Genomic DNA, 27,690 nt, shown 5'->3' with positions numbered 1-27,690 from the left:
TATCTAATCTGTTCCACTGATCTACCGGCCTATTTCTTAGCCAATACCAAATGGTTTTGGTGACTGCTGCTATATAATATAGCTTTAGATCAGGTACACTTAGACCACCTTCCTCTGAGTTTTTTTTCATTAGTTCCCTTGCAATTCTTGACCTTTTATTCTTCCATATGAATTTTGTTGTTATTTTTTCTAGTTCACTAAAATAGTTTCTTGGGAGTCTGATTGGTATAGCACTAAATAAATAGATTAGTTTGGGGAGTATTGTCATCTTTATTATATTTGCTCGGCCTATCCAAGAGCACTGAATGTCTTTCCAATTATTTAAATCTGATTTTATTTTTGTGGCAAGTGTTTTGTAATTTTTCTCATATAATTCCTGACTTTTCTTTGGTAGATGGATTCCCAAATATTTTATACTCTCAACATTTGTTTGGAATGGAATTTCTCTTTGTATCTCTTGCTGTTGCATTTTGTTAGTGATATATAAAAATGCCGAGGATTTATGTGGATTTATTTTGTATCCTGCCACTTTGCTGAAATTTTGAATTATTTCTAGTAGAAAAGCAGAAATGTTATAAGAAATTAGTGCTATATTCTAGGAAACAAGTCTGCTTTGCAGAACCCCCATCTTCTTTCCTCCCCTTCTGATGAGATGGGCTATGGATTCTCTGTTCTTTGGGGCCATTTAAGAGATTTCTTCTGCTTCTGTACCTCTAGAATGGTCTCATAACTCTACTGGATCATAATATGATATAAATATATCATGTTCTACTTTAACATATTTAACATGTATGGGACTACCTGCTATCTAGGGGAGGGAGTGGAGGAAAGGAGGGGAAAAGTTGGAACAGAAGTTTTTGCAAGGGTTAATGTTGAAAAATTACCCACACATATTTTTTGTCAATAAAAAGCTATAATAAAAATATATAAATAAAAAATATAGTATGTTGATATATTTCCTTTGGCATATAACAAAATGCCTTATTCAGATAGAGGTTAGAATAGATAGTGTCCAGGATTCCTTCCAATACTGAGATCATGTGATTCTATAAATGTTTGACAAACTTAATATAATCTAATTTGAATAAAATAGACATCAATCAATTTACATTTATTAAGTACTACTATGTCAAGCATCCCAGAGCAGAATGAAATGAGAAAGCCAAGCATTATTGTCTTCAACATCACTAACATTTTTGCCCAGATTTTAGAGTGTGTAGAACATTTTCCAATTAATAACTATTTATTAACATGTATTTTGTGCCAACTCTTTTGCTAAGTGCAGTGAATATAAAGAAAGGTAAAAATAGCATCTGCTCTCAAGGAGTTTATATTCTAATGGGTGAAACAGCAAGGGGCTGAGGGAAGGTATAAGAAAAGAGTCTTATCATCATTATTTGTAACCTGCCCATATTTAAGATATAATTTCCACCTTAATATACGCAGAGTTCTTTCAACACATTTTCCCAGTCACAGCCTTTGTAACGCTTCCCCTTTGCTCAAGTGGCTAAATCATTTGAGCCAAGACTAGGACATAAGATGATATACAAGAGCACTCAATGTGAGAAAAAGACACTAATTCCTCCTCTTCCATGAAACATGCATTTTAAGCCCACTGTGAAGATTCTTCCTTAACTTTTTGTCTAGACTAACTTTCAGTAAAGGAGCTTTGGACCCAGAATATTTTTAATCAAGTTATCATCATATTCACTGATTATGTCAATGATTATGTGTCCTCTCCCAGCCTAGGATATGGAAGGATCCATCACTTACCCAGGGAATTGATACAGTATTTGATTGTTAGTTTGTTTATTTGTTTGTTTTCTTCAGAAGTTCCAGCCAGTTTTAGAATTTAATTTTCCATCCCTTCAGGAAAGTGTTTGTTCATGATAAAAGTGATCTAGATTTGAATTGTTAAAACAAACAGTTCATGTTGCACATAAATAAGCTAGTCAAGACACTAGCATTATAGACATAAATGAATAGAGTGACATGTTATATAATGTACCCCTGCATTTGGAATCAGAACACGTCAGATTAGGTAACAATTCTGTCATCTGAGTGACCATACTCCACACCTTGACCTCAGTTTTCTTATCCATACAATGAGGTGATTGGACTAGATGATCTCTAAGGTACCTTCTGGTACTACAGGAAAGATCATTGACTCTGGAGTCAGAGGAAATAAAATGAGCTTCCATTCCTGACACAATTTGTGTGCCCTTGGATGTGTCACTTAAATTCTCCTGGCCTCAGTTCCCTTGTCCTAAAATGAGGGGATTGGTCTCTGTTCAAAGACTATGTTCCTATAATATTATAAAAATTGAATTTGTATAACAAAATTGGTAATCATAAAAGCCTTTGATTCTTCCTTCACAGGACTATACAAAGACTCCCCAAAGTCTAGACCTCTTCCAATACATCAATTCCTTCAGCAAAGTTTCTAGAAGCTCAGATCACTGATTATACACCTCTCTCTCTCTCTCTCTCTCTCTCTCTCTCTCTCTCTCTCTCTCTCCATTTTATGCCCACTTGTTGGATCTCTCTCCCTCAACTGGATTCTGTTCTTGGGATTCCACTCTTAAGAAAAAGGAATTATCCCAAAGAAATACTAAAGAGCGGAAAGAGACATATATGTGCCAAAATGTTTGTGGCAGCTCTTTTTGTTGTAGCTAGAAACTGGAAGATGAATGGATGTCCATCAGTTGGAGAATGGTTGGGTAAATTGTGGTATATGAAGGTTATGGAATATTATTGCTCTGTAAGAAATGACCAGCAGGAGGAATACAGAGAGGCCTGGAGAGACTTAAATCAACTGATGCTGAGTGAAATGAGCAGAACCAGAAGATCACTGTACACTTCAACAACAATACTGTATGAGGATGTATTCTGATGGAAGTGGAGATCTTCAACATAAAGAAGATCCAACTCACTTCCAGTTGATCAATGATGGACAGAGGTAGCTACACCCAGAGAAGAAACACTGGGAAGTGAATGTAAATTGTTAGCACTAATATCTGTCTGCCCAGGTTGCATGTACCTTCGGATTCTAATGTTTATTGTGCAACAAGAAAATGATATTCACACACATGTATTGTACCTAGACTATATTGTAACACATGTAAAATGTATGGGATTGCCTGTCATCGGGGGGGGGGGAATAGAGGGAGGGGGGGTAATTTGGAAAAATGAATACAAGGGATAATATTATAAAAAATATATATATATATATATAATAAAAAAAATTTAAAAAAAAATAGTGACATGTAACAAATATAAGAACAGTTGGTTTTGCCTTAATGATACATGTGCTCTTGAAAATCATTGCACTGTGCAAAATAATATGATAAAAACCACAGGACTTATGGAAAACAAAGTTGGGGGCACAATATATCTGTTTACTCATCTTTGTAATATCCACTGCACTTAACTGGGATCACGAACTTAATAGGTGCCTAGTAAATGTTTGTTTTATTTTGCCTTGTCTTTATACTTTAGCTGAAGAAAACTGAGTTGTCTCCCTTTGTTGGTGCAAGTAGGTAAATTTAAGGAACAGATTAAAATAATGTGGTACCAATAAAAAAAAAAAAAAAAAAAAGAAAAAGGAATTAGCTTCCTAAGGTCTTCCTCAATCTAACAATGTTAATAGAATAACTTTGTCCAAACTATCTTCTTTTCTTCAGTTTCCATCCAGGAACCTCAGATATCCAAAGGGAAATATTTTCTTCCCTGCAGTTCAGGCAACCTATCATGATACCACTAAGCAAAATTTCTTGGATCAGTAATAATAATTCATTTATATTGAGTTGTTTTTTTTTTTTAAGAATGTGTTTAAGGTGTGCAAGATATGCTATACCTTAAAGTCTCAAAAACATTTTATTTTATTTATGCTTTTCAAGTTTATTTTTAAATGCATTTGCTATTTTAATCCAATTTAGTTAACTTTTATTTTTTTTAATTTTATTGAATAAAATTACTGATTTTTGATTGAATATTCAATAAAAATTTACCTAAAAAAATTTCCTAGATGTATGTAGCCTAATGGGCTTCAAGTTTCATGCAGTGCTTTAAGAACAACTTTGTGATATAAGTAGTATTAATATTATCGTACTTTTATTCCTCCATTTGTTTAACATTTTGTTTGCCTATGCTGGGCACTGGAGATAAAAATACAAAATTTACAGTATATTTTGCCAGTGGTGAGGTGCCAACTCTTAGGGTCTCTAGATACCTAAAGAGCAAATCTCAGTGAACATTTATACCTTAGAATTTGGCAAGCTTTACAAATGAGCATTGATTTACTGTTTTATTGATTATCTAGACTTTTAGAAATGATGGAGAAAATGTAAATAATTGACATTAAACTTAAAAGTGTGTCATATATAATTTTTTTCTCCAGAGAATTGATTGTTAAACATTTTCTAATACACCTTTGATTTTTACTCACAAGTGAATTTTACTTACCAGGTGAAAATAGGGATAATGCTGAATGACCTTTAGTATCCCCTTTGATTATAACTATGGACAACTACACAGATAAGTCAACACAAAATTCATATGGGTGAGGGAGGGCACTAACAATTTATTTAAGGCTGGGGGAAGACTAATGGAAGAGATGCCCCTAAAGCTCAGCTTTGAAGGGAGCTATGTGCTCCAAAAACAAAAATCAATGAGATATACTGCCTTGTGACCTTGAGCAGATCACACAATCTTCCCAGGCTATAAAATGAGATCACTGGAATACATAGCTTCAAAAATCCTTCCAATTACAAATCTAAGTAAACCATAAAGGAGAACCTTCCACTTGTTGAGACAATCTTTCCAGGAGCAGGAGATGAGGGCTGGAATGTTTTGTTCAGGGACAAGCTAGTAAAGTAATTTGACTGTGTGAAAGAGATTGATGTGAAGTCTTCCTGGAAAAGATAATGGGAGCTATACTATAGATGTTTTTAATCACCAGGAGGATGAGTTTATATTTCACCCTAATATCATGGAGAATTGTCCAAAAAGAATCCTGTCCTTTAAGTATGGTAATTCTCTATTTTATGCCAACCTACATCAATGCATAAAGAGCATGAAATTACCCTCATTATTGTCCAAGGCACAACCATCCCCAAGGCTTACAAAGAGTCATCTTCTACTCTACATCCTTTGTCACTTCCTACCCTTATGCCTCATATCCAATCTTTTACCAAGTCCTGTCAATTTTTACTTTTGAAACATCTTTCTTATATTGTCCTTTCTCTCCTCTGATTCTATCGCCATCCTAGTGCAGGTCCTTAGCACCTCTCATTATTGCAATAGCCTGATGGTTACTCAAATTCCTTAGTACAAATCTCTTATCTCTTTACATTCCAGTCCATCCTCCATTCAGAGGCCAAATCAATTTTTCTCTTTTAAAATTTTTATTAAATACAAAATAAGAAAAACAAAATTAAAAAGACAGAAAAGGAAAAGGAAAACAAAACATTGTTATGTGTCCAGAAGAACATCAGAGAGGATTCAAAATATGTATCAAGAGATTTCAGTTTCAAGAAATAATAGGTAATTAATAATAAACAATAATAGAAGATATATATTGATAATTGTCTACTTTTTTCTTTGCTTCCTTGTAGGTTATTCTTTTGTTCTTTGTCTTGTACATTTTAATTCTTTTTTTCCCACCTTTTATGAACCCACCTCCCTCAAATAGGCTATAATTAAGCACATTTATAAATATGCATTCACACACACATACATATATCTGTGTATACATATACATACATTCACATGTATATACATACATAATTACATGTCTGTAGACATGCATCTAAAATAATATTAATATGGCTGATATTTAATATAGATTTCTCTCTTGATTGAATCTTTAAGTTTAACTTTGTCTGAGATATATGATAGTTCTACTTTTTTCCTAAAGAATTCTATTCCTGATCCTTATTATATTTGTATATATCTCTTATTTCTTATCCTTGCTAACTCTTCTACTTTAATTCTACCCCTTAACTTGCCTTGCTATTACTTAATATCTCCCAACCATGGATCCTTCCTTTATCTTATTCCCTCACCTTTTTGTCCCCCTTTTTTTCTTTCCCATTAATCTACAGACTTCATTCCACTCCCATTAATTTAAACATCCTTCTGTGTCCCACCTTATCATATGCCATTCTTTCCCTCCCTTTTTATTCCTTTCTCATTAATCTACACCTTTTGTTCTACTGCCATAGATCCATATACCCTTCTATACCCAACCTTATCCTAGTCCCTCCCCTCTTATTTCTTTAAAGATTTTGGAAGGTGCTATACCCTTTGTGGTATGTGTGTATGTGTATATATATCTCCCATTCCTTATATGAGTACATTTTCAGAACTACAGGCCTCCTGCCCCATCTAATACTTCTGTATCAGTTCTTACTCTGCACCTCATTCATATAGGATAGTTACTCTTTTTACATTTTTCAGACAGTTTTGCTTTTAAGAGTCCAATCATACTAATCTCTATCCCAATTTTTCTTTTGAGCTACTAAATATATATATATATATATATATATATATATATATATATATATATATATATATATATATATATATATATATACATGGCTGCATATTAGTTTTCTTCAGTAATTTTAGTTCATATCCTGCTCTTTGTGACTCCACTTGATGTTTTTATGGGAGAAACCAGGAAATTGCCATTTCCTCCAGCAGCTCATTTTACAGATGAGGAAGTAATGCAAACAGAATTTATCCAGGATCACATAATACTAAGTATCTGAGGCAGCATTTGAATTCATGGAGATGAATCTTTCTGATTACAAGATCAGTTTTCTATTCCTGTACCATCTATGCTCTGGCACATCATAGGAGCTTAATCAATGCTTACTTATTGATTGTTAACTAATTGATGACATGTGACATAATCTTGCTCCACAGTTCAAAACATGTGCAAGCATTGCAATTATGTCCTGTCTCCTTCCCTCTGAATAAAGAAAAGTTCCTTAAGTAACTGTAGATATGGAATGGAATATGCATATAAAAGACTCTAAACAATTAAAAAGTTTTGGTACAAACAAAACCAATGCAGACAAGATTAGTAGGGAAGCATAAAACTGGGGGAAAGAGGGGGGAAGAGATATATATTCAAATTTTCTGATGAAGATCTCATTTCCAAAATATATAGAGAATTGACTGAAATTTTTAGGAATACAAGTCATACTTCAATTGATAAATGGTAAAAGGATATGAAGAGACAATTTTCAGACAAATAAAGTAAAACCATTCCTAGTCATATGAAAAAAATGCTCTAAATCCCTATTGATTAGAAAAATGCAAATTAATACAATTGGAGGTACAACCACATATATCTCTTAGATTGGCTAAGGTAACAGGAAAAGTTAATGATAAATATTAGAGGGGATGTGGGAAAACTGAGACACTAACCCATTGTTGATAGAGTTGTGAATTGATCCAATAATTCTGGAAAGCATTTGGAACTATGCCCAAAGAAATATAAAAATTGCAGACCCATTGACTAGCCTCTACTGGGCCTGTATCCCAAAGGGATCATAAAAAGAGAAAAAGACCCATATGTACAAAAATGTTTGTAGCAGCCCTTTTGGTAGTGGCAAGGAATGGAAACTGAGTGGATGCCCCTCATTCTATAAGAAATGATCAGCAGGATGATTTCAGAGAGGTCTGGAGAGACTTACATGAACCAATGCTGAGTGAAGGAAAAAGAACCAGGAGAACATTGTACACAGCAACATAATTATACAATGATCAATTGTGATAGACAGAACTCTTTTCAGCAGTGAGGTAATCCAGACCAGTTCCAATGGTCGTGTAATGAAAAGAACCATCTGCATGCAGAGAGAGGAATGTGGAAACCAAATGTGTATCACAACATAGTATTTTCACTTTTTTGTTGTTGTTTACTTGGATTTTGTTTTCTTTCTCATTTTTCCCTTTTTGATCTTATTTTTCTTGTGTAGCATAATAATTTTAGAAATAGGTGTTTAACGTATATTGGATTACTTGTCATGTAGGGGAGGAGGTGGAGAAAAGGGAGGGAGAAAAAAATTGGAACCTAAAGTGTTGCAAAGGTGAATGTTGAAAATTATCCATGCATATGTTTTTAAAATAAGAAGTTTTATTTTAAAAAAAAATTCAACTGAGTCCATGCCTTCCTATTAGATGTTTTTCTAAGCTCTGGAAGATTTACATGGTGACAGTGGTACTTCAGGGCATCACTTACAAATTCTGGAGATTTCTACTTAGTGGTAGCAATGGCATCACTAAGAGTTAGGTAAGGAATGTGGGAGTATGGAAATTCAGTTTAGTATCATACTGCTTCTGGAAAATGGAGATGCTTTCCTCTTCTTCTCACCAGTCAAATGCTTCAATATCCTCTTGAGTCTACCTACTCTACTACTCCTTCCTCTATTATGGTAAATAATATACGATAGATCCCCATTACAGAAAACTAGATAATATAATGTTAGACTCAGGAAGACTTGGTTCAAATTCTACCTCATATACTTACTATGTGAATTCTCCACCAACACCTTATTAAAGTATTTTTGTATGTTATCATCCCTGTTCCATTCTAAGCTCCTTAAAGGCAGAAACTATTTTTCTTTTTGTCTTGTCTCCCTAGCACTTAGCACAGTACTTCACTTAATAAATGATTATTGATTGAGCTACCTTGAGCAAACCTCAGCCTCATTTTTTTTAACTTGTGAGGATCAAAATGAGATAGCATAGATAAGTTATTTTTAACTCTTAAGGTGGTATAAAAATGCTAACTGTTCTTGTATAGGAGACAACATCTGTAATTTAACTTTAAATTCAATTCTGGAAAACCATGGAATTCATCCAATACAATTCCCTCATTTTACAGATGAAAAAACTGAGCCCAAATAGTCTAAATGACTAATGTCACAGGTGGTACATGTCAAAGCCAAGATTTGAACCACACTCTTTTGATTCTGTCAATACTCAAGGTAGGGCTATATTCTTATACTATGTCATGTTGCCTTCACATTTTATTTTATATTTCAGTTATGACCATCTTATTCTCTACTTAACTGGAAAGTACAATGCCTTATTATTTTTGGAAAGAATCAGGATTAAGTGACTCGACTAGAGTAAGTATCTCAGACTAGATTTGAACACAGATACTTCTGACTACAGGACAGATACTTTATTCACTGAGCCATGTAAGCCCCCTTATTCATAATCTTTGTATCTTGCAGACTCCAGCACAGTAAATCATTCACCTGCTTAAGAAATTCCTGTTTCCTTGAATTAAAAATAAGATCTTTGTAAACTGAGAAGATTTTTTTGCATGAAAATTTCAAATCTTTCTTACTACCACCATTCTTTATTAAAGACATTTTGCATTTGGTTTTGTGAAAAGGAAAAAATGTAAGAAGATAATCTTGGGGCAAGCCAGAGAGTAGAGAGGGTATAAGACAAATAGAATTTGAAAAAGGAAAGAAAATATAAGATGAGTTATAAAAGGAAGCAAAAATGTGGGGTGTAACACAAGAGGGATATAGGATGAAAAGGTTTGGGAAATATTTTCAAAATGGAGATTCCAATAGATTATAGAGAACCTTGAAAAGTAGGAAATTGTGTACTTTCTTTTCATGATTAACATGTACAGAATATTAAAGGAAGGAGAAATGTGATAGTTTTGGGGGAGTTGGGAATGTGGGTGTTATTTGAAAACCAAACCAGATAATTTATTTCTCCCCTAAAATAAAAGTCATTAAGAGAGAAGTGAGTAGATATTTTAAATTTTTTAAACTGAATATTTGTGTATTGTTTTGTCTACATCACTAGTGAAGTGAATATTAGGAAACTAGTTGATTTATGTGAACCACAAAGTTGCTCATTCAAGTCTTGAAATTCATGTAGTTCCAGGAATAGGAAGACATTGGAAGATAAATTGGGCTGAACAGAAAATCATGATTAATGGTTTAGGTATTGCTTATTCACACTGGTCCAATGAAATACCTAATTAATAACTCGCATTAATGTAGCTTTCTACATTGTAATCCATTTGTAATTTAACAGATTCCCTGAGATTATGAAGAGTTTGATTACTTGTGCACTATCTATCTAAAAGAAATTACTAATAATAAAAGCTGGTATTTATGTGGCATTTTAAGATTTTTAAGGTATTTTATAAATGTCATCTCATTGGATCCTTAGAACAACCCTAGGACGTGGGTGCTACTAGGAACCCTAGTTTTACAAATCAAATTGTCAAAAGTAAGTTTTGAGTATAGGTTAAATCCAGCACTTTATCCATTCATTGTGTCACACTGCCCTTCCTCTTCCCTTACACCAAAATTAGGATGGCTGGCAATAGCCCAGGAAGCAGTGAGTAACCTTGATTTTTATCTAAATTAAGGTCTTTCCCAAAATCTGGGCACACTCACTTGAAGATTCAAGTTGCTATCTGACTTTTCATACTCCAGGGTCCCAAAGTTCAAGGTTTCCCTCAAGACCTTAATCCTATGGGGCTTTATAGTCCCATATTAGCCCTGGCCTCAGCACAATGATGTTTGTTTCAGGACTACAATACTGCTGTTAACATTGCAGACATCAGGAAGCTTCACTGGCCCCAGGGAAATTTCTATATATCCTCAAACCCAGGGACCTGGATATTTCCCAAGTCAGAATTGGAAGACACATGTTCCTTCTTAGTCTCCAATAACCTATTTCCATTCTTTTTTTTCCCCTCAGGTTTTTCTGGGTTTAAAAAGATAAAACAAAGTCATACTCATACTTAAAATCTGACAACAAGAGTAAGTATTGCCTAAAGTATGTTTTAAAACAACTTTCATTTTTGATGCTTTTTTTCTCTCAATTAGTACAATCAATCAAGAAATGTATCCTATTGGCAAGTTCATCCTTAATTAATTAATTAATCTCTTTGATCCTGTGCAGTCCATCTGTAAGAAATGGGGATAATTAATGCAAAAATGTTTTAATAATGTGAGAGACTATTGCCTTTATAATTAGGTCAGTTAAAATGGTCATACTGGTTCATTCAGATTTTTGTTTTTTAATTCCATGTAGATTATTTTCTATTACTATTTTAAAGGAAAAAAATCCATTCTATTTTATTTAACAGTGACTGTTCTGAACTATATGAAATAAAAGAAACTTTTAGATTTCAGCTTTTATATATCAAGGGAAATGCACCATGATAGTAGGAACACTGACCAAAGGAACTTGGAAAATTGGCTACTAGTCTTGGTTAAGCCACCAATTCTCTGTATGACCTTAGAAAAGTCATTAGCCTTCAGCATCTCCACATAATAAAAATGGGGAAGCTGAAATCATTGATAAGATCCTTGAAGCTCTATCATTTTGTTGTTCTGAGTGCAAATGAAAATAACCTGTAGACCAAAGTGGATGTAGATAGAAACAGCAGTTTGAGTTAGTTCAGGGGAATCCAAGAAAGGTTTTCAGGGAGTGAGTATTGAGCTCAAATGCAAAAAGAAACCCAAGTATTGGTGGAGGACAAGTACATTCAATTAAGGGACCTAGTATATGTGTAGAGATGAAAAGACTTTAAAGAGACAAAGAACCAAAAATATTTATGGAATCTTGGGCTGCATCAATAACATCCAGAGTAAGGAAGGTGAGAAATCCATTGTCCTCTGCCCCTATCAGTCCTCATCTGAAGAACTGTGCTGACTTCTAAGCTTCACATTTAAGAAGGACATAAGCAAATTAAAGAAGTACTGAGGAAGGCAGACAGGTAAATGAGGAGAATGGAGATCAGGTAATATTCACTTATTTAGCCACTATTTATTAAGCACCTCCTATGTCTGTCTGATCTCTATGCTATATGCTGGAAAGAAAAAGGCGAAACCAACATAATCCCTGACCTGCAGGAAATTAAATTTTTCAGGAATAACATATATACAAATAAGTCAGTACAAAAATAGTAGAGGCAAAGTAATTAAGGGATGAATAGGAGGGCACTATTAACTTGAGGGAAAAAGAAAGTCCTCATTAAAGATGACCCTTGAACTAAGCTTTGAAATAAACTAGGAATTCTAAGAAATAAGGGGTCAATGTTATGAGCATGGACAGTAGGGGGCCACATGGAGAATAACAATGAAAGCTAGAAGAATCAGAGATTCTCTATTTCTCTGTCACTTTCTCTCCCTCTTTTTCCTCTCTTTTCTCTCTCTCTCTCTGTCTCTCTCTCTCTCTCTCTCTCTCTCTCTCTCTCTCTCTCTCTCTCTCTCTCTCTGTCTCTCTCTGTCTCTCTCTGTCTCTCTCTGTCTCTCTCTCTCCCTGTCTCTCTCTATGTCTCCCTCTGTGTATCTCTGTCCTCTCCCTATTTCTTTCTGTCTCTGTCTATGTATCTTCCCCATTTCCCTATTTCCCTCTTCAATTTCTCTCCTTTCTCTCTCTCTCTCTCTCTCTCTCTCTCTCTCTCTCTCTCTCTCTCTCTCTCTCTCCCTTCCCCCCCTTTCTCTCTGTCTCTCTCTCTTTTTCTCTGTGTCTCTCTGTCTCTCTCTCTGTCTTTCTCTCTGTCTCTCTTTCTCTGTCTCTCTCTCTGTCTCTCTCTCCCTTCCCCCCCTCTCTCTGTCTCTCTCTCTCTTTTTCTCTGTCTCTGTCTCTCTCTCTCTCTCTCTCTCTCTCTCTCTCTCTCTCTCTCTCTCTCTCTCTCTCTCTCTCTCTCTGTCTCTCTCTCTCTGTCTCTCTCTCTTTCTCTGTGTGTATTTCTGCCTTCAAGTATTGGTGGATGTTGAATAAGTAACCTCTGTTCAGCATAGTTCACAGAGGATGGTTTCTGAAGTCTCTTTACTCTGAGATTATGTGAGACAAGAAGCAGAAGATAATTGTGGTTTTATATTTGCTGACAAAGTTGGGAGCTTCCCAAAGCTTGGATCAATCTACAAGCATTTCTAAGAACCTCTGATGTCCTGGAGAGTGTTTGAGTAAAGGTCTGATGACCACCTGCCAGGGATAGTATTAAATGAAGTGAGCACTTGGAGCAGCTAATCTCCCAGGTCCCTTCTAACTCCAAGTCAATATGAGTCTATAAATCTAAAATCTCCTCCAATGTTGAAAGGTACATGTGGAGTCTATCGACCCCATGTTGGCATTTTATTTGTAGGTCTGCAAACAAAACAACAGACTTCCCTTGATATAACAGGGCTAAGGGCAATATAATAATAGGCTGAAATGTGCAGAGAGCTGGTATGGGGTAGGGTGCCAAGCAAAATGATCTGATATTGGCAGTGCCTTTAGCTTTGCTTTGGTTTTTACTCCTGTTTGCATGGGAACAAAAGATTTAGAGAAAAATCAATGGAACAAAAATTGTTTGATTCTGTGTTGAGCATCCCAGGGGTTTCCAAAATGCCTATAATTTAAACTGAAATTCTTTGAGTGAAATTGAACTGTTCTTGGAATCATGGATTTGGAACTATAGGATGCTTAGAAAGCACAGAGCCCACCCCATTATTTAACACAGAAGAAGGAAACTGAGTCAAGTGGAGGTTAAATAACCTTCCAAGCTCACATAATTTATAAGTATGTATGTGCCTATATATATATATATATATATATATATATATATGTGTGTGTGTGTGTGTGTGTGTGTGTGTGTGTGTGTATACAGAGAGAGAGAAAGAGAGAGAGAGAGCATTATGTATTAGCTTTTCCAGATATTATTACAATTAATGTGTTCATCAAATCTACTTTCAAAACCATTCAGTAATAGAAATTCTCTGGGTCTTAAGACTATTCTAACACTATTAAATATCTAATATGGGAGATGGGAAAAGGTTGGACTACATGATCTCTAAATACCCTTTCAGTAATAATATTCTATTTCCTTCTTATTAATAGAAGGAACCTCAGAAAGAAGTTAGTATACCTCATATTTCAGCAAGAACACTCTCTATACTATGATATAATCTCTATGGTGTGGTGGGTAAAGTACTAGCTCTGGAGTCAGGAAATCCTTAGTTTAAATCCAGCCTCAGACTTTAACTAGCTGGGTGACCCTAGGCAATCTAATTTTCCTTAAATTCTGCTTAACTCAGTTTCATAATCAGAAAAATGGAGATAATAATACTACCTACCTGCCAGAGTTATTGTGAAGGTAAAATAAGATAATTGTTAAGTGCTTTGCAAACCTTAAATTATATACATTTATATCTTTAAATCTATTTGATATATTTTATATATACATATGTATATGCATGTATATCCATTATAATATTCATATGAGTACTATACATGTATACATTATATATATATATAAAACATTCATGTGTTTATGGATATATTATATACACATAAATGTATGCATATATATATATATATACTATCTCTCTAGGTCTTAAGGCTATTCTCTCACTATTGAATATCTAATATTCCTCACCATCGCTCCTAGTCCTCCTCTCTGAGGCCAACAATTGTAATTCTTCTACCATATGAACAGACGTTCAAATACTTAAAAGTATCTATTTTATATCCTCTGAGTCTTCTCTTTTCTGTGTTAGCATTCCTAGTTCCTTTAACTTACTGACAGATGACATCATGATCATTGTTCCAGTTTCAAATATTGCAATGGATCTGTGGTCTTGTGGCTGTGGGATTAGTGAGAAGCCAGATCTATCCATGCCTTTTTCATCCTCTTTAATCCTTATCCATCTTCTTCTAGAAGGGCCCACAAAGACTATCTAGCCAATGTGCTGAAAGATTTCCTCTAGTTATTTTTTTTTTCATTTTAAGAAGGATAAAGAAGCTACTGGGCTACACATTTTTCAATCCATGACCAGTCCACCTCCTTTTTCATCATCCATTTCCTCAGTAATATCCTTTACATCTCTTCTTGGGCCTAGGTTATCACTGGAAATATACTTCAGCCTGTTCATGATCACCCTGTGTCTTTCCATTGCCTTTTGGGTTATCCACAATATTAATTCTATAGCATTCTAACAGTTGCCATTTTCCAACACTAGGAAAACATTTTTGTTTAAAAGTGGTCCTTTGTACTACTGAGCAACTTAGGGTTATTAAGAGTTTTATGCCATTTCCCAAATGCAATCCATCCTCTTCTCTCCCTCCCATTCAATTTTATGACAAACTCATTATTTCTCTATCCTTATAGAGTAGGATAGGTTTAGAAACACCAGTGTGCAGGAAGAACTTGCCTCTGATACTTACTAGCTTTGGAACCATGGGAAAATCAATTAAAATCTCTGAGTCTGAATTTAATTATTTGTAATTTAGAGTTAAAATAAGTAACGACACTATCACAAGATTGCTGTGAGGACAAAACAAAGGACAATATGTAATATGTTTTATAATGTGTCACCACATAAATGTCATAGTATAATCATCATTTTCAACATCATCATCTTACATATCTATCCCAATTGCAATATATACCAACTGAATGGACTGGTCATCCTAATGCACGGTATCATCTAAACATCAATTAACATGTAACTTTTTCCTGATTTATAGGTCAATCTCTTTTGAGTAGTCATAGATCTCATTGTCATTTTCTGGAGTTTGCACCATTCAGCATAATATTAAATATAAATAATAGCTTTGGAGAATTTCATAGTCCACGGAAACCTCTTCTTATACTTGGACCTAAAGAAAGCATTCTTCAGGGCTGTGAAAAACATCTTTGGTGAGCATATATTTTTAATGCCTTTGACTATTGTTAACAAACAGAGCATCATTAACTAGCATTGCCTCTGTAGTTGGTATTTATCAAAGAATATTGCATAATCTTTATATTAATTAAACTTTTAATGGAGAAGACGTTTAAAGCTTTGTTTTGCTCTCCTACAAAGTTGAATGCCTCCTTTTATACCAAAAAAGAAACTATTGCAAGCAAAGATTATTTGCGTACAATCAAATATAATGGTCTCTTTGATTGACTTCTCTGCATATATTTTCTCAATTCAAGATAATATCACAGAAATTGGACCACAATATCAGAAGTTCTCTGCTCATGGCAGAATAAGAGAGAGGATTGTAGTTTAGAGGTAAAAAACATTAAAATAAAGAAAGAAAGAAGTAAAAACATTTAAATGGCAGAAAAATTACACTGCATCTATAGAGCAAGAACACTCATCCACAACTCTGTGTCTGTTACAATTGAGGGAATTGGAGGCTTGAATCTAGTGCTTATCCCAGAGGTATACAACTTGGTAAATTAATAGTCTTGATATTTATTTTGAGTGAAATAACAACTGATCTTGTCTCAAAACTACCTATGTTTCTCTTATTACTTCACAATCCCAGTTTATCCTGTTTGTTTTCCCTTTCCAAAGAATTCTCCCCCTGTTGCCCAAAAAGCTCCATCACACAATGGTATTTAAGCTAAATGAAATTCTAGTTTACTCTTGTACCTCAGAGCTAAAATATATGTCAGCTAACTCACGAGGCAGAAGCCCTTTGAATTCTGACTTTGGAATCCAGTCACTCTCTTTCACAAGTAGCTAGGATGCTAACCAAAACTTAAGGTTACCTACATAGCTATATAGATGAAGACTCTAAAAGAAAATGTAATATAGTAGGAATCTTTTTTTAATGTTGCTCAGTCATTTTTGAGAGGTATATAACTTTATTATCTCATTTGGGGTTTTCTAGGCAAAGACACTAGAGTGCTTTGCCATGTCTCCCTCCATTCATTTTGCAGATGATAAAACTGAGGCAAATGGAGTTAAATGACTTTTTAGAGTCATCTAGCTTGTAAATGTCTAAGACTAAATAGAAAGATGAATCATCCTGATCCCAGGCCCTGCTCTCTATCCTGCAGGAGCTTAGAATACAGCCCAAAATGGGAGGAGGAAAGATGCTCAGCACTATAAGTGTCCAAAGCATGTCTTTCTGAAGTAACCATCCAGAAGAATGCTTGCAGCTAAATAAAGCTAGGGAAAATGAGAGCTAGCCTTGCTAGCATCTAGCTAAGAGATGAATTCTCCTCTGATTGTTCTCCTGCAGAGTTAATACTTAGAATAGTGCACAACCTAGAACAGAGTCCTCCAGTCTTAGTCTTGTTTCCCCTCTGCTACTGGCCACCACTGCTTCCCCCAAGTCCTCTAAGTATTGTGAAGCTGTAAGAGAACCATAGATTATAGAGCAAACATCAAGCAGACTAGCTGCACAATCCTCCACTCCTCAAAAAATATCAATTCCCTTATCACTCCAAAGAAAGAATGTCCTTGTTTCAGCGAGAAATCAAAAGGAACTGTTCCCTCATAATGTGTTTAATCCCAAAAAGACAGAGACTTGCCAATATTGAATATTTTCCCATGAGAATCAGTGATGGTGAGAAAAAAAAACTATTTTCAGTTTTTACTACCTCTGTGCTAGATTTACAAAGACTTTTTGTTGGTCTTAATCAAATTTCTACCTGATGACAGTAGAGGGAAGTGGGAAAGAGGCAGAAGGGAAAGGTGCTTGGGTGCTAAGTATAGCTTCCTGAATAATAGCACAAACTCTACTACTGTTCTTTTGGTCTGTCTTTTACAGTGACTATAAATTAAACAAAATGAAATTATGAGAAATGAGAAATGAGGTCCAGGTAGTAACACTAGGATGGGCTGAGCTCTCACTTCTTAAACTGTGTCATAACTGAATGCAAGGATCATGAAATTATGATTTGTTATCAGTAAATGGTTGATTTCAACAACTAGTTTATATACCTGGGATCACATAAAAACTTCTTGGATGGGGAAGGGTAAACATGTTGCCAGTGGAAAAAAAAGTTAAGAAACCCCGGTCTAAGCAAGGGAAGGCACAACTTCAAGACTGAAAGACATCCAAGCAACTAGCTGAATAAGTCATGTCACATTCTCCTCTCTTCCCCCTCCCCCACTTTCTTTACCTCAGTCTTCCTCCTGGTTCCCCATAGACTTCTGGGGAAGCCCCCTAGGAGTTTCAGCATTCAGTGTTCTCTCCCCAGCCCGTTAGAAATGTCCTTCAGTTTTTGCCAGAGAACCATGCTGCTGGCTCTCCTATATCAGTACTTGGAGATTGGCCTTAGGCTTAGGACCAAAATGGTTCTTGGTATCTGGATGGCAAGAAGGTTGCAAACAACAACCAAATCCCATCCGAGGTGGATGGGATAGAGGTTTTTGGCTTTTAGTTTCTAAATGGAAATAAGCACAGAGAAGATACTCAGGTAGATTATCCTGTTGTGGAAGAAGTTAAAATTATTACCCAATGTCATCAAATTGATCCCTGGTGGATATCAAGATGTTAAGAAGTGATGTGAAGAAGATCAGGCACAATAATCATTCCTGGCTCAGGTTCCTTCTAAATGGACATGACACTGGGTGCTCCTGTCCCAGATTGAGCACAACTTCTGCTCCATGAAAGCTAAAGTGATAGAGTAGTACCCATTTGGGCAGCAGTCAAAGGCTGAATCCTGGGTACTAGAGTCAGGCTGCCACTGGACTCAGAATCACTGATGTCACCACCATTGCCACCCCTTGCTGGCCCAGGGACTCTGCAGTCTCAGTCCCAGAAGTCACTGACTCCCCCGAAGTGCTTTTTTAAAACTCAGCTAACAATAAACGTAATGGGATTGTTTTGTTTTCACTTTTTAAATCCTTCATATAAGTGTAGTGATGTTGTCTGCTGTATAAAACCCGTTGCAACTATCTGTCTGTTCCCATCTCATTTTTATCAAGTATACTTGGAATATGTGTATACATCATTTGCTTGAATACTTGCTAAAGATGAAAAGGTTGGCACATGAGTTTTTAGTTACTGATCTCCACTTGTAGATACAAATATCGTCCACAGTGCATCCAATCTGTTGGCATCCCCATCATGAGATATTGTGAAAAGCCATCCCTCCATGTTTTAAATATTGTATCAAATCTAGCTTATATTAGCTCTATATGTGTTATTTTATTATTCTTATTTTCAGCCACTCCTCCCAATTTCATATTCCAAAATATTATGTGTTTCTATCATTTATATAGAATTTTCACATCCATATACCTATCATTTTTGCTTTCTTCCCAAAGAACTTTCAGGACAAGGTGTTGAAGTGCAAATGCAATGGTTTCTCAGTCACTGATCACAAAATAGATTGCTATGAAAATGTTGGCAAATGTCTTCCATTTTACCTCTATGGATTGTTGTCTGCTGCTTTCTTCAATGACTGCTCTTGGAATAAAGCAGCCCATTTGAATTTCAAGCCAAGCTTCCTTTAAGGTGATTATCAAGTCCACTGCTTACGAAAGACCTTCTTAAATATAGAGCCCATCAGTGAAAAAAAAGTGCTCCAAATGCTGTTTGAAAGCAGAGCAAAAAGACTCTGTTGGTCCTCATTCTATCCACAGTGTTTCTCTTACTGCAGCCAGAGCCTTCTTGTTCAAATGGTTTTCTTTAGCTATCTTGTTACAGTTTTAAGTCATTCTGAATTTTAAGTATGTTTTCACATTGGTCTTTTTAGTGGCTAGAGCTCTTTCGGGGGAACTAAGTGGCATGGAAGATAAAGTGCCAGGCCTAAAGGCAGGAAAATCTGAGTTCAAATATAGACTCAGACACTTTCTAGCTGTGTGATACTTTGCAAGTCACTTAACTCTGTTTGCCTCAGTTTCCTTATCTGTAAAGTGAGCTGGAGAAAGAATTAGCAAATGTCTATAGTTTCTTTGCAGAAACACACACACACACACACACACACACACACACACAAAGAGTAGGAGATAATTAAACAGAAACTAAAATGGTTCCTGCAATCTGTACTTTTTCATTAGATAGATAAATATAGATATATTAAATATTTAAAGTCATTAAATTTCATCTTATCAAATTCAGTTCTTAACCATAGCTGTCAATATCTCTTAGGATCCCACTTCTGTCTTCCAAAGTATTTAACTATGCCTATTTCTTTTAGTTGTTATCACCTACATAATTGATAAGCATTCTACCTCTACCTACATTCAAGTCACTAATAAAAAGCCTGAACAAAAGAGCTTAAGTCAGACCATGGGAATTTTATTTATAACTCCTCAGGTTGACTTCAATCTAGTAATTACCACTCTTTCATCCCAATTCAGTTCTGTCTAATTATGAATTGTCATCCAATACAAATGTCTTCAAACTTCTCCACAATGATATCATGAAATATTTTGTCAAATATCTTCCTGAAATACAGCTTAACTATGTCGGTTATTCCCCTGATCAACAATACAGTAACTTTGTCATAAAAGGAAATTCTATTAGAACTATGATTTGTTCTTGACAACCCTATGCTGGATTATAGAAGCCACTACTTCCCTTTCTAAGTGTCCACAAACTATTCTTGTAAGAAACAACCTTTTTCCTTTTTTTTTTTTTTTTTTTGATTTGCTCAGCTCTGATCCTCTAGTACCATTCCCATTTTCCATGATTTTATTAAAATTACTGATAGCTCTAAAACCACATCATTTTTAATCCTGATGGTTTTAATTCATTGACAATGACTAGATATCCTCTCATTCTCTTCTTACATAACTTGAATTTCACTGCTCTTTTACCAAATTGTTTTTCAAAAATTATTTCCATGGTAGAAAACTCAAGAGCAAAGTAAAAGTTAACTAGTTGTTCTTATGTTCTTTATCATTATTTCATCCTCTCCTTGTAATGCCTTCCCTCAAGTCTTTGATCTTTATGTTGCCTCTAATGTGGCTATTAAAGATAGTTCTGATGTTTATAATTCTGATGTGTTTAGATTTAATTACAGCTTCAATTCATTCTGACCTTCTTACAAGTCTGTTGCTCCTTTGCATTCTTCCTCCACTATTAGATCTTTTTTCTATCTTCTATATATGGCATTTTTAATGAAATGAATTTTTAATGAATTGAATCTATGAATCTATATTTATCCAAATACAAAGTATACTCCCCCACCTCTTCAAGTTCAGTTACAGAAAATCTTGAGTACAATCTGTACTAATATTATTTTGTCATATATGGTTCTTATCTATTTCAGAAAGATCTAAGTTTAAGGATAGCCTTATTCAGTTCAAATATTATTCAGTTATTTTGGTCATATCCAACTCTTTCTGATCCCATTTGGTGTTTTTTTGGCAAAGATATTGGAGGAGTTTACCATTTCCTTCTCCAGCTCATTTTACAGATGAGGAAACTGAGACAAATATTGTTAAGTGAATTGCCCAGTATCACACAGCTATTAAGTATCTGAGGTAGGTCAAATTTAAGCTTAGAAAGGTGATTCAGGCTCAGCACTTTTTCCACTGAACCTCTAGCTTCTCTAGGCTGATATGCAAAGGATATCATATAGTTACATAAGAAGAAGAAGAAGAAGAAGAAGAAGAAGAAGAAGAAGAAGAAGAAGAAGAAGAAGAAGAAGAAGAAGAAGAAGAAGAAGAAGAAGAAGAAGAAGAAGAAGAAGAAGAAGAAGAATGAGGAGGAGGAGGAGGAGGAGGAGGAGGAAGAGGAAGAGGAGGAGGAGGAGGAAGAAGAGGAAGAGGAGGAGGAGGAGGAGGGAGGAGGGGGGAGGAGGAGGAGGAAGAGGAGGAGGAGGAGGAGGGGAAAGGAGGAGGAGGAAGAGGAGGAGGGGGAGGAGGATGAATAAAAGGAGGAAAAAGAAGAAAAGAAAGGAGAAAAAGAATGAAAAGGAGGAGGAAGAGGAGAAGAAAGAGAACAAGACACAAAAAATTTGTTTTGGATTGATCATAATTATTGGATCAGTCTTGCTACAAATTGCTCTAGTAGTTATCAATAATAAGGATGACAACACAATTTATGCTTGTATTCTTGATCAACTTAACTGAAATTGAATACTAGAAGAAGGTGCAAATTCATGGAATATTTGGATTGGGGACAAAGATATAAATCCACTTTATTTGGGACATATTTCTTTTACACAAACTGCAACTCACGTAAATTTTATCTGCTTCTAGGTTGTTCTAGCTTCTCTTCTGTGATCAATGAAGAGACAGAACCAGAGTGTAATCACTGAATTCGTCCTTGTGGGCTTCTCCAGTCTGGGAGACCTGCAGATTCTGCTCTTCGTCATCTTCCTACTGGTCTACCTGTCCACCTTAATGGCCAATGTCACTATCATGACTGTCATTCGCCTAGACCGCACCCTCCATACCCCAATGTACTTCTTTCTTTTCGTCCTTTCATTATCTGAAACCTGTTATACCTTGATCATCATCCCCAAGATGCTGACAAATCTGCTCTCTACTGACAAAACTATTTCTTTCACTGGTTGTGCAGCCCAGCTCTACTTTTTTATAGGCTTGGCTTGTACCAATTGCTTTCTAATTGCTGTGATGGGTTATGATCGCTATGTTGCCATCTGCAATCCTCTCAACTACATGCTCATTATTAGCCGAGCAACATGTATCCAGTTGGTATTGACCTGTGCCTTCTGTGGTTTCATGATCTCTGTAGTTGTCAGCATTCTCGTGTTCAGCCTGCCTTTCTGTGCATCAAACCGAGTCAACCACTTCTTCTGTGATGTCTCTCCTGTCATCAAGCTTGCCTGTACTGACACAAAGATGAAAGAGATGGTCATCTTCTTTCTCAGTATTTTGGTGTTATTGGTCCCCTTTGTGCTGATATTCATCTCCTATGTTTTCATTGTCTCTACCATCCTCAAGATCTCATCAGCTGAGGGGCAACGAAAGGCATTTGCCACTTGCATCTCCCACCTCACTGTGGTCATTGTCCATTATGGCTGTGCTTCTTTCATCTACCTGCGCCCTACATCCCTCTATTCCTCAGACAAGGACCGACTGGTGGCAGTGACCTACACTGTGATTACCCCAATGCTCAATCCCCTTGTCTATACTCTGAGGAATAAAGAAGTAAAAACAGCCTTAACTAAGGTCCTAACCAGATACTCATTTCCCAAAAGCATATAACTAGATGGGGAATCAGTGAAGCTTCAGACTATATGGGAAATGGGAAGTCTATAGTCCTGCATGTGGACCATCTTTCATACTTCTTCAAGATGTCTCAAAAAGTCTAATCCATGGTTATCTGTGTGCCCACCATGAAGTTCTTAGACTTGGACTACATGCTAAAAGTGAAGCTTTGGATAAACTTTCTAACAATTTCTATATTTTAAAATGGAATGGGTGACCTTTTGAAACAATGAGCTCATCATCACTGAAAATGCCCATTTATTTGTTGTTCAGTCATTTTTCAATTGTCAAATGTTTCCTTGTGATCCCATTTAATTCTTTTTTTTGGGGGGGAAGGGGTTTGGCAAAGACAATTTTGCCATTTCCTTTTCCAGCTCATTATACAGATGAGGAAGCTAAGGCAAACAGGATTAAGTGACTTGCCTATAGTCACACAGAGAGTAAATGTCTGATTTGAGCCAGATTTTAATTTAGGAAGATAAGTCTTTTTGACTCAAAGCTTGGCAGTCTATCCACTGTACCATCACTTATAGTTGCCTCTACACCACCTGACTACCCCAAGCAGGGGCTAAATAAGTCAGGTATATTAAAGGGGGATTTTTTTGTATTGGGCAAAAGACTGACCTAGATGATCTCTAAAGCTATTTTCAACTCTAGGATTCTATGAATCTAGTCTTTTTTTTTGAGATTATAATTCAAATGATTTATTGACTACTAGGGCATTTCTGCTGCAAGAGATGGTCTGAAAAGGATATTAGACTAGAATCAGCAGACTCCTAACCCACTTTCTTCTTGTGGTACCACGGACCAGTCATTTAACATTTCTTGTCCAACAAGATGGCTAGGAGACACAAAAGAAGAATGTGTAGAAAATATTATAACTCCAAAAAATGCTAAATAAACATGAGTTGTTATCTGGTGGAAACATATATGAATATCTGGATGTTCACATACAAAATTATTTCAGTATTTCTTCATAATCCATTTGGAATTTCATATAAGATAAAAGCTACAATTAATCTCTGAGAAAAGAAAAGAATCAAAAAGTGAAATTGAATATCACTACCCTGAATAATTTCTTGAACATCACTTGCATGGTCAACATGGTCAATTAGTTTATTTTTTATGTCAAAATTTTTATGTTTTCCCAATCATATGTAAAAATAATTTTAACAGTTTTTTATATATTTTGAGTTCCAAATTATCCCCTTTCCTCCTAACCTTCCCTCCTCAAGAGAGCAAGAAATTTTATACAAGTTATAACAAAACTATATCCATATTGGTCCTATAGTAAAAGGAAATACAGACCAAAAAAAAAAAAAAAGAAAAAGAAAGAAAGTTTCTAAAACTATGCTTTAATCTGCATTTAGACTCGATCAGTTCTTTGTCTGGAGTAGATAGTTTTTTTTCACCATAAGACTTTTGAAATTGTCTTAAATCATTGTATTGATGAGAATAGCTATATCATCCCCAGTTGATCATAGTAGTGTTGCTGTTACTATATACACAATTTTTTTTGGTTTTTCTCACTTCAGTTTATATCACTTCATATAAGTTTTCCGATTATTTTTCTGAAAGCATCCTGTTATTGTGTTCTATAGCAATAAGGGTATTCCATCACAACCATATATCTATCAAACTTGTTGAGCCATTCCCCAACTGATGAGTATTCTCTCAATTTCCAGTTCTTTTCCACCACAAAGAGAACTGCTATACATATTTTTGTACATATAGGTTTTTCTTTTATTTTTTTTTTCTATCTTTAGGATATAGATCTAGCAGTAGTATTGCTAGATCAAAAGATTTATACAGCTTTATAACACTTTGGACATTATTCCAAATTGCTCTCAAGAATCCTTAGATCAGTTCATGACTCTATCAATACTGTTTTAATTACTCCAAATTTTCCATATTCCCTCCAACATTTTCCTTTTCTTTTCTTATCATATAAGATAATTTAATATCATAATAGATAATTTAATAGACAATTCCAAAAATCATAGATAGAAAATGCTATCCACATCCAGGGAAAGAACTATGAAATCTGAATGCACATAGAAATATATACTTTTTTCACTTAGAATTTTTTTTGTTCTTGTGGTTTTCCCTTTTGTCTTATTTTTTTATAGTATAAGTTAATAGCTCTTCCCCTGCCTCTGTAACCATAATATCAGCCAAAATTCTTGTAAGGAATTGTACCACAATCCCGAGTTGTGGTACAAATCTGGGGCAATTGTTGTTAACTTTGCTCGATTTCTCTCATCCCAAATAGATTAATTGGGACATAACTGTGGCCTTTTATGAAAGAAGAATGTAAAAACAATTTTTAGGACTTTGGCAGAGATGCCAATAAACCTCCTTACAATTGTTTTTGGTCCTCTTACTGGTAGCTCTTCTTTGTTTTCAAGCTTCCTGAATTACTTTTAGGTACCTTGGGATCTGTATCTGGAGAGGATGGAGTATATTGAAGCATGGTTTTAATACAGATTTTTTTTAACCCTTCAGTATTGTATTAGACATAGAATAGGGATCAGAACACAATATTGCCAACAAGTATTTTTCTTTCTTAATTAAACTTTCTGTCATTCCTCTATTTGACCATAATCTTTTATCACACCATTTTCCCATATGCTTAATCTGTCCTAAACTCATTATTCGCCTTCATCAAAACTATAATCCCTTCAACCTTCATTATTTTCTCAAGTCATTATCTCTATTTTGACTTCATTTACCTCCCTTCTTCAATCTTGCCTTTATAATTACTCATTTCAATTCTAAAGCATCTTGTATTCTCATGTTTCTTGCCTCCTTGTTTTATACTTTGAGTGTTACCACAATTTTCTTTTGCTCCTGTTCATATGCTGCTGAATGGTGCTGGAGGACATTATAAATTTAAGTATCCAACTTTAATTGAGACCTCACTACGTAAGGCAATCCTTGTATTTTTCCTTCTACCAAAGGAAGATCACATCTCATTCCCCACAAAAGCTTATCCAAGCTTTCTCTCCTCTCTTCATAATTTCCACACCTCCAGCTTCTCTTTTGCTCTCAGTTAAAAAAAAATCTCACCTCTTATAAGAAAATTGAGGCCATTCAACATGAACTCTCACTTCCTTGCGTATATATCACTCTCTTTGTCTCTCTGTCTCTGTTTCTAACTCTGTTTCTCTCTGTCTCTCTGTCTCTCTGTCTTTCTCTTTCTCTCTCTTTCTCTCTCTCTCTTTCTCTCTGTCTCTGTCTCTCTCTGTCTCTGTCTCTCTCTCTGTCTCTCTCTCTCTGTCTCTCTCTCTCTGTCTCTCTGTCTCTCTCTCTCTCTGTCTCTGTCTCTCTCTCTGTCTCTGTCTCTCTCTCTGTCTCTCTCTCTCTGTCTCTCTCTCTCTCTCTCTCTCTCTCTCTCTCTCTCTCTCTCTCTCTCTCTCTCTCTCTCTCTCTCCCTCTCCTTCTCCTCCTCTTCTTCCTTCTCCTCCTGCCCCCTTCTCTTTCTGCTTTTCCTTCTTCAACTTCTCCCTATATCCTGGTCCTTTTCTATCATTTTACATAAGCCAGTCATGCCATCCTGAATTCTTTTTTCATCATTTGACTGAAACTTTTCCCCACTCCCAAATTACAAATGATATCTTAATTGCCAAATCCAATGATTTCTTTCCATTTACATCTTTCTCAACCTATTTTTTTTCTTATGCTATTACTGACTTTCCCTCTTGAATATTCTCCTCTGTGGAGGAGAGTGTGGTGTTAGGCCGTACATGTCTAATAGCTTTTTTTTATATCCTTTGCCTGTTCGTCCGCAGATCACGCCTTCTGATTGTGGCTCTTTTGCAAGATTCTGCTGTAACTCCCAATGTCTCTCAACATTGTCTCTCTTAGTGATATCATCATCTTTCATGAATTTAGGTGTATCTTTAGTTATTCTCCTTAGCTTTAAGCCCACATCACCAACTATGTGGTAGACATTTCAAACTATGTGTCCCAGAGAATCTCAAACTCCATATGTCTAAAATAAAACATCTCTTCCCCTAAACCTATTCTTCTTCCTCAAAGTTGCCACAATTCTTCAGGTCTCTCATGTTTGTAAACATGGCACCCATACTCCTCACTCTCCACTCTACATAATCATTAAGTTGCCAGATTGTATTATTTCTGACTCTACAATATTTCCCACACTCAACTATATCTCTCTATTCACTTACCACCTTATTTCAAGCCCTCATCATTTCTTACCAGTTAATTGTAATGCAATTGCAATTGATCTCCCTGCCTTAAGCACCTTTCTCCTTACTATAGCTAATTCTAGTTAATCTGCTAAACTCCTCTATGGATTTAACCTGGCAAACAATGGTGTACTCAGACATTTTCCTTTAATGGATTCTTCCAAACTCCTTTCCTTGGTAACTTTATTGTTCTCCCAAATCTATTCCATGTTTACCATTCCTGATGCCTGTTTTCCTTCTTCATTTTATCTATAACCTTTTCTCCTAAATAAATATCCATTTGGCAAAGAGAATGGCTGTTGTGAATTTGTCACATGTTTATTTTGAACTAGGAATTGCAAACTGACCTCATCACTTATCACAGTGCCTGGTATGTAGTAAATAATTAATAAATGTTTGTTGCCTTATTGCTGACTTTCTCATAAGATGTTCAAGAGATGCTGTTAGAATGAATAGGAAATAAGTGAGAGGTTGGTTGAGAGAAGCCTGAATTGTATATACTGACACAAATCTACATGCAAAAGAATAAAACTATAATTTTAGATGTGTATATCCATGTGGCAAGTTGATCTGGT

General features: G+C 35.4%; 1 protein-coding gene and 1 pseudogene across 1 annotated transcript; one reads left to right on the top strand and one right to left on the bottom strand.

Annotated features, from left to right (window-relative positions):
- Positions 1-14,918, bottom strand: part of LOC141540836 (olfactory receptor 10K2-like) — a 30,885-nt pseudogene extending 15,967 nt beyond the window's left edge.
- A 7,023-nt stretch (positions 14,919-21,941) lies between these two features.
- Positions 21,942-22,901, top strand: LOC141541372 (olfactory receptor 10T2-like). Its single transcript, XM_074265511.1, has one exon. It carries the CDS (start codon positions 21,957-21,959, stop codon positions 22,899-22,901), a length of 945 nt encoding a protein of 314 aa, XP_074121612.1. The 5' UTR covers positions 21,942-21,956.
- The last annotated feature ends 4,789 nt before the right edge of the window (positions 22,902-27,690 follow it).

Source organism: Sminthopsis crassicaudata, chromosome 4 (genome assembly GCF_048593235.1).
Source record: "Sminthopsis crassicaudata isolate SCR6 chromosome 4, ASM4859323v1, whole genome shotgun sequence".
Classification (NCBI taxonomy): Eukaryota; Metazoa; Chordata; class Mammalia; order Dasyuromorphia; family Dasyuridae; genus Sminthopsis; species Sminthopsis crassicaudata.
The sequence above is the reverse complement of the archived record's forward strand: the minus strand, read 5'-3'. Positions and strand labels throughout refer to the sequence as shown.

Coding starts and splice junctions, on each gene's coding strand:
- LOC141541372 (XM_074265511.1), top strand. CDS start 21,957: ATGAAGAGACAGAACCAGAGTGTAATCACTGAATTCGTCCTTGTGGGC.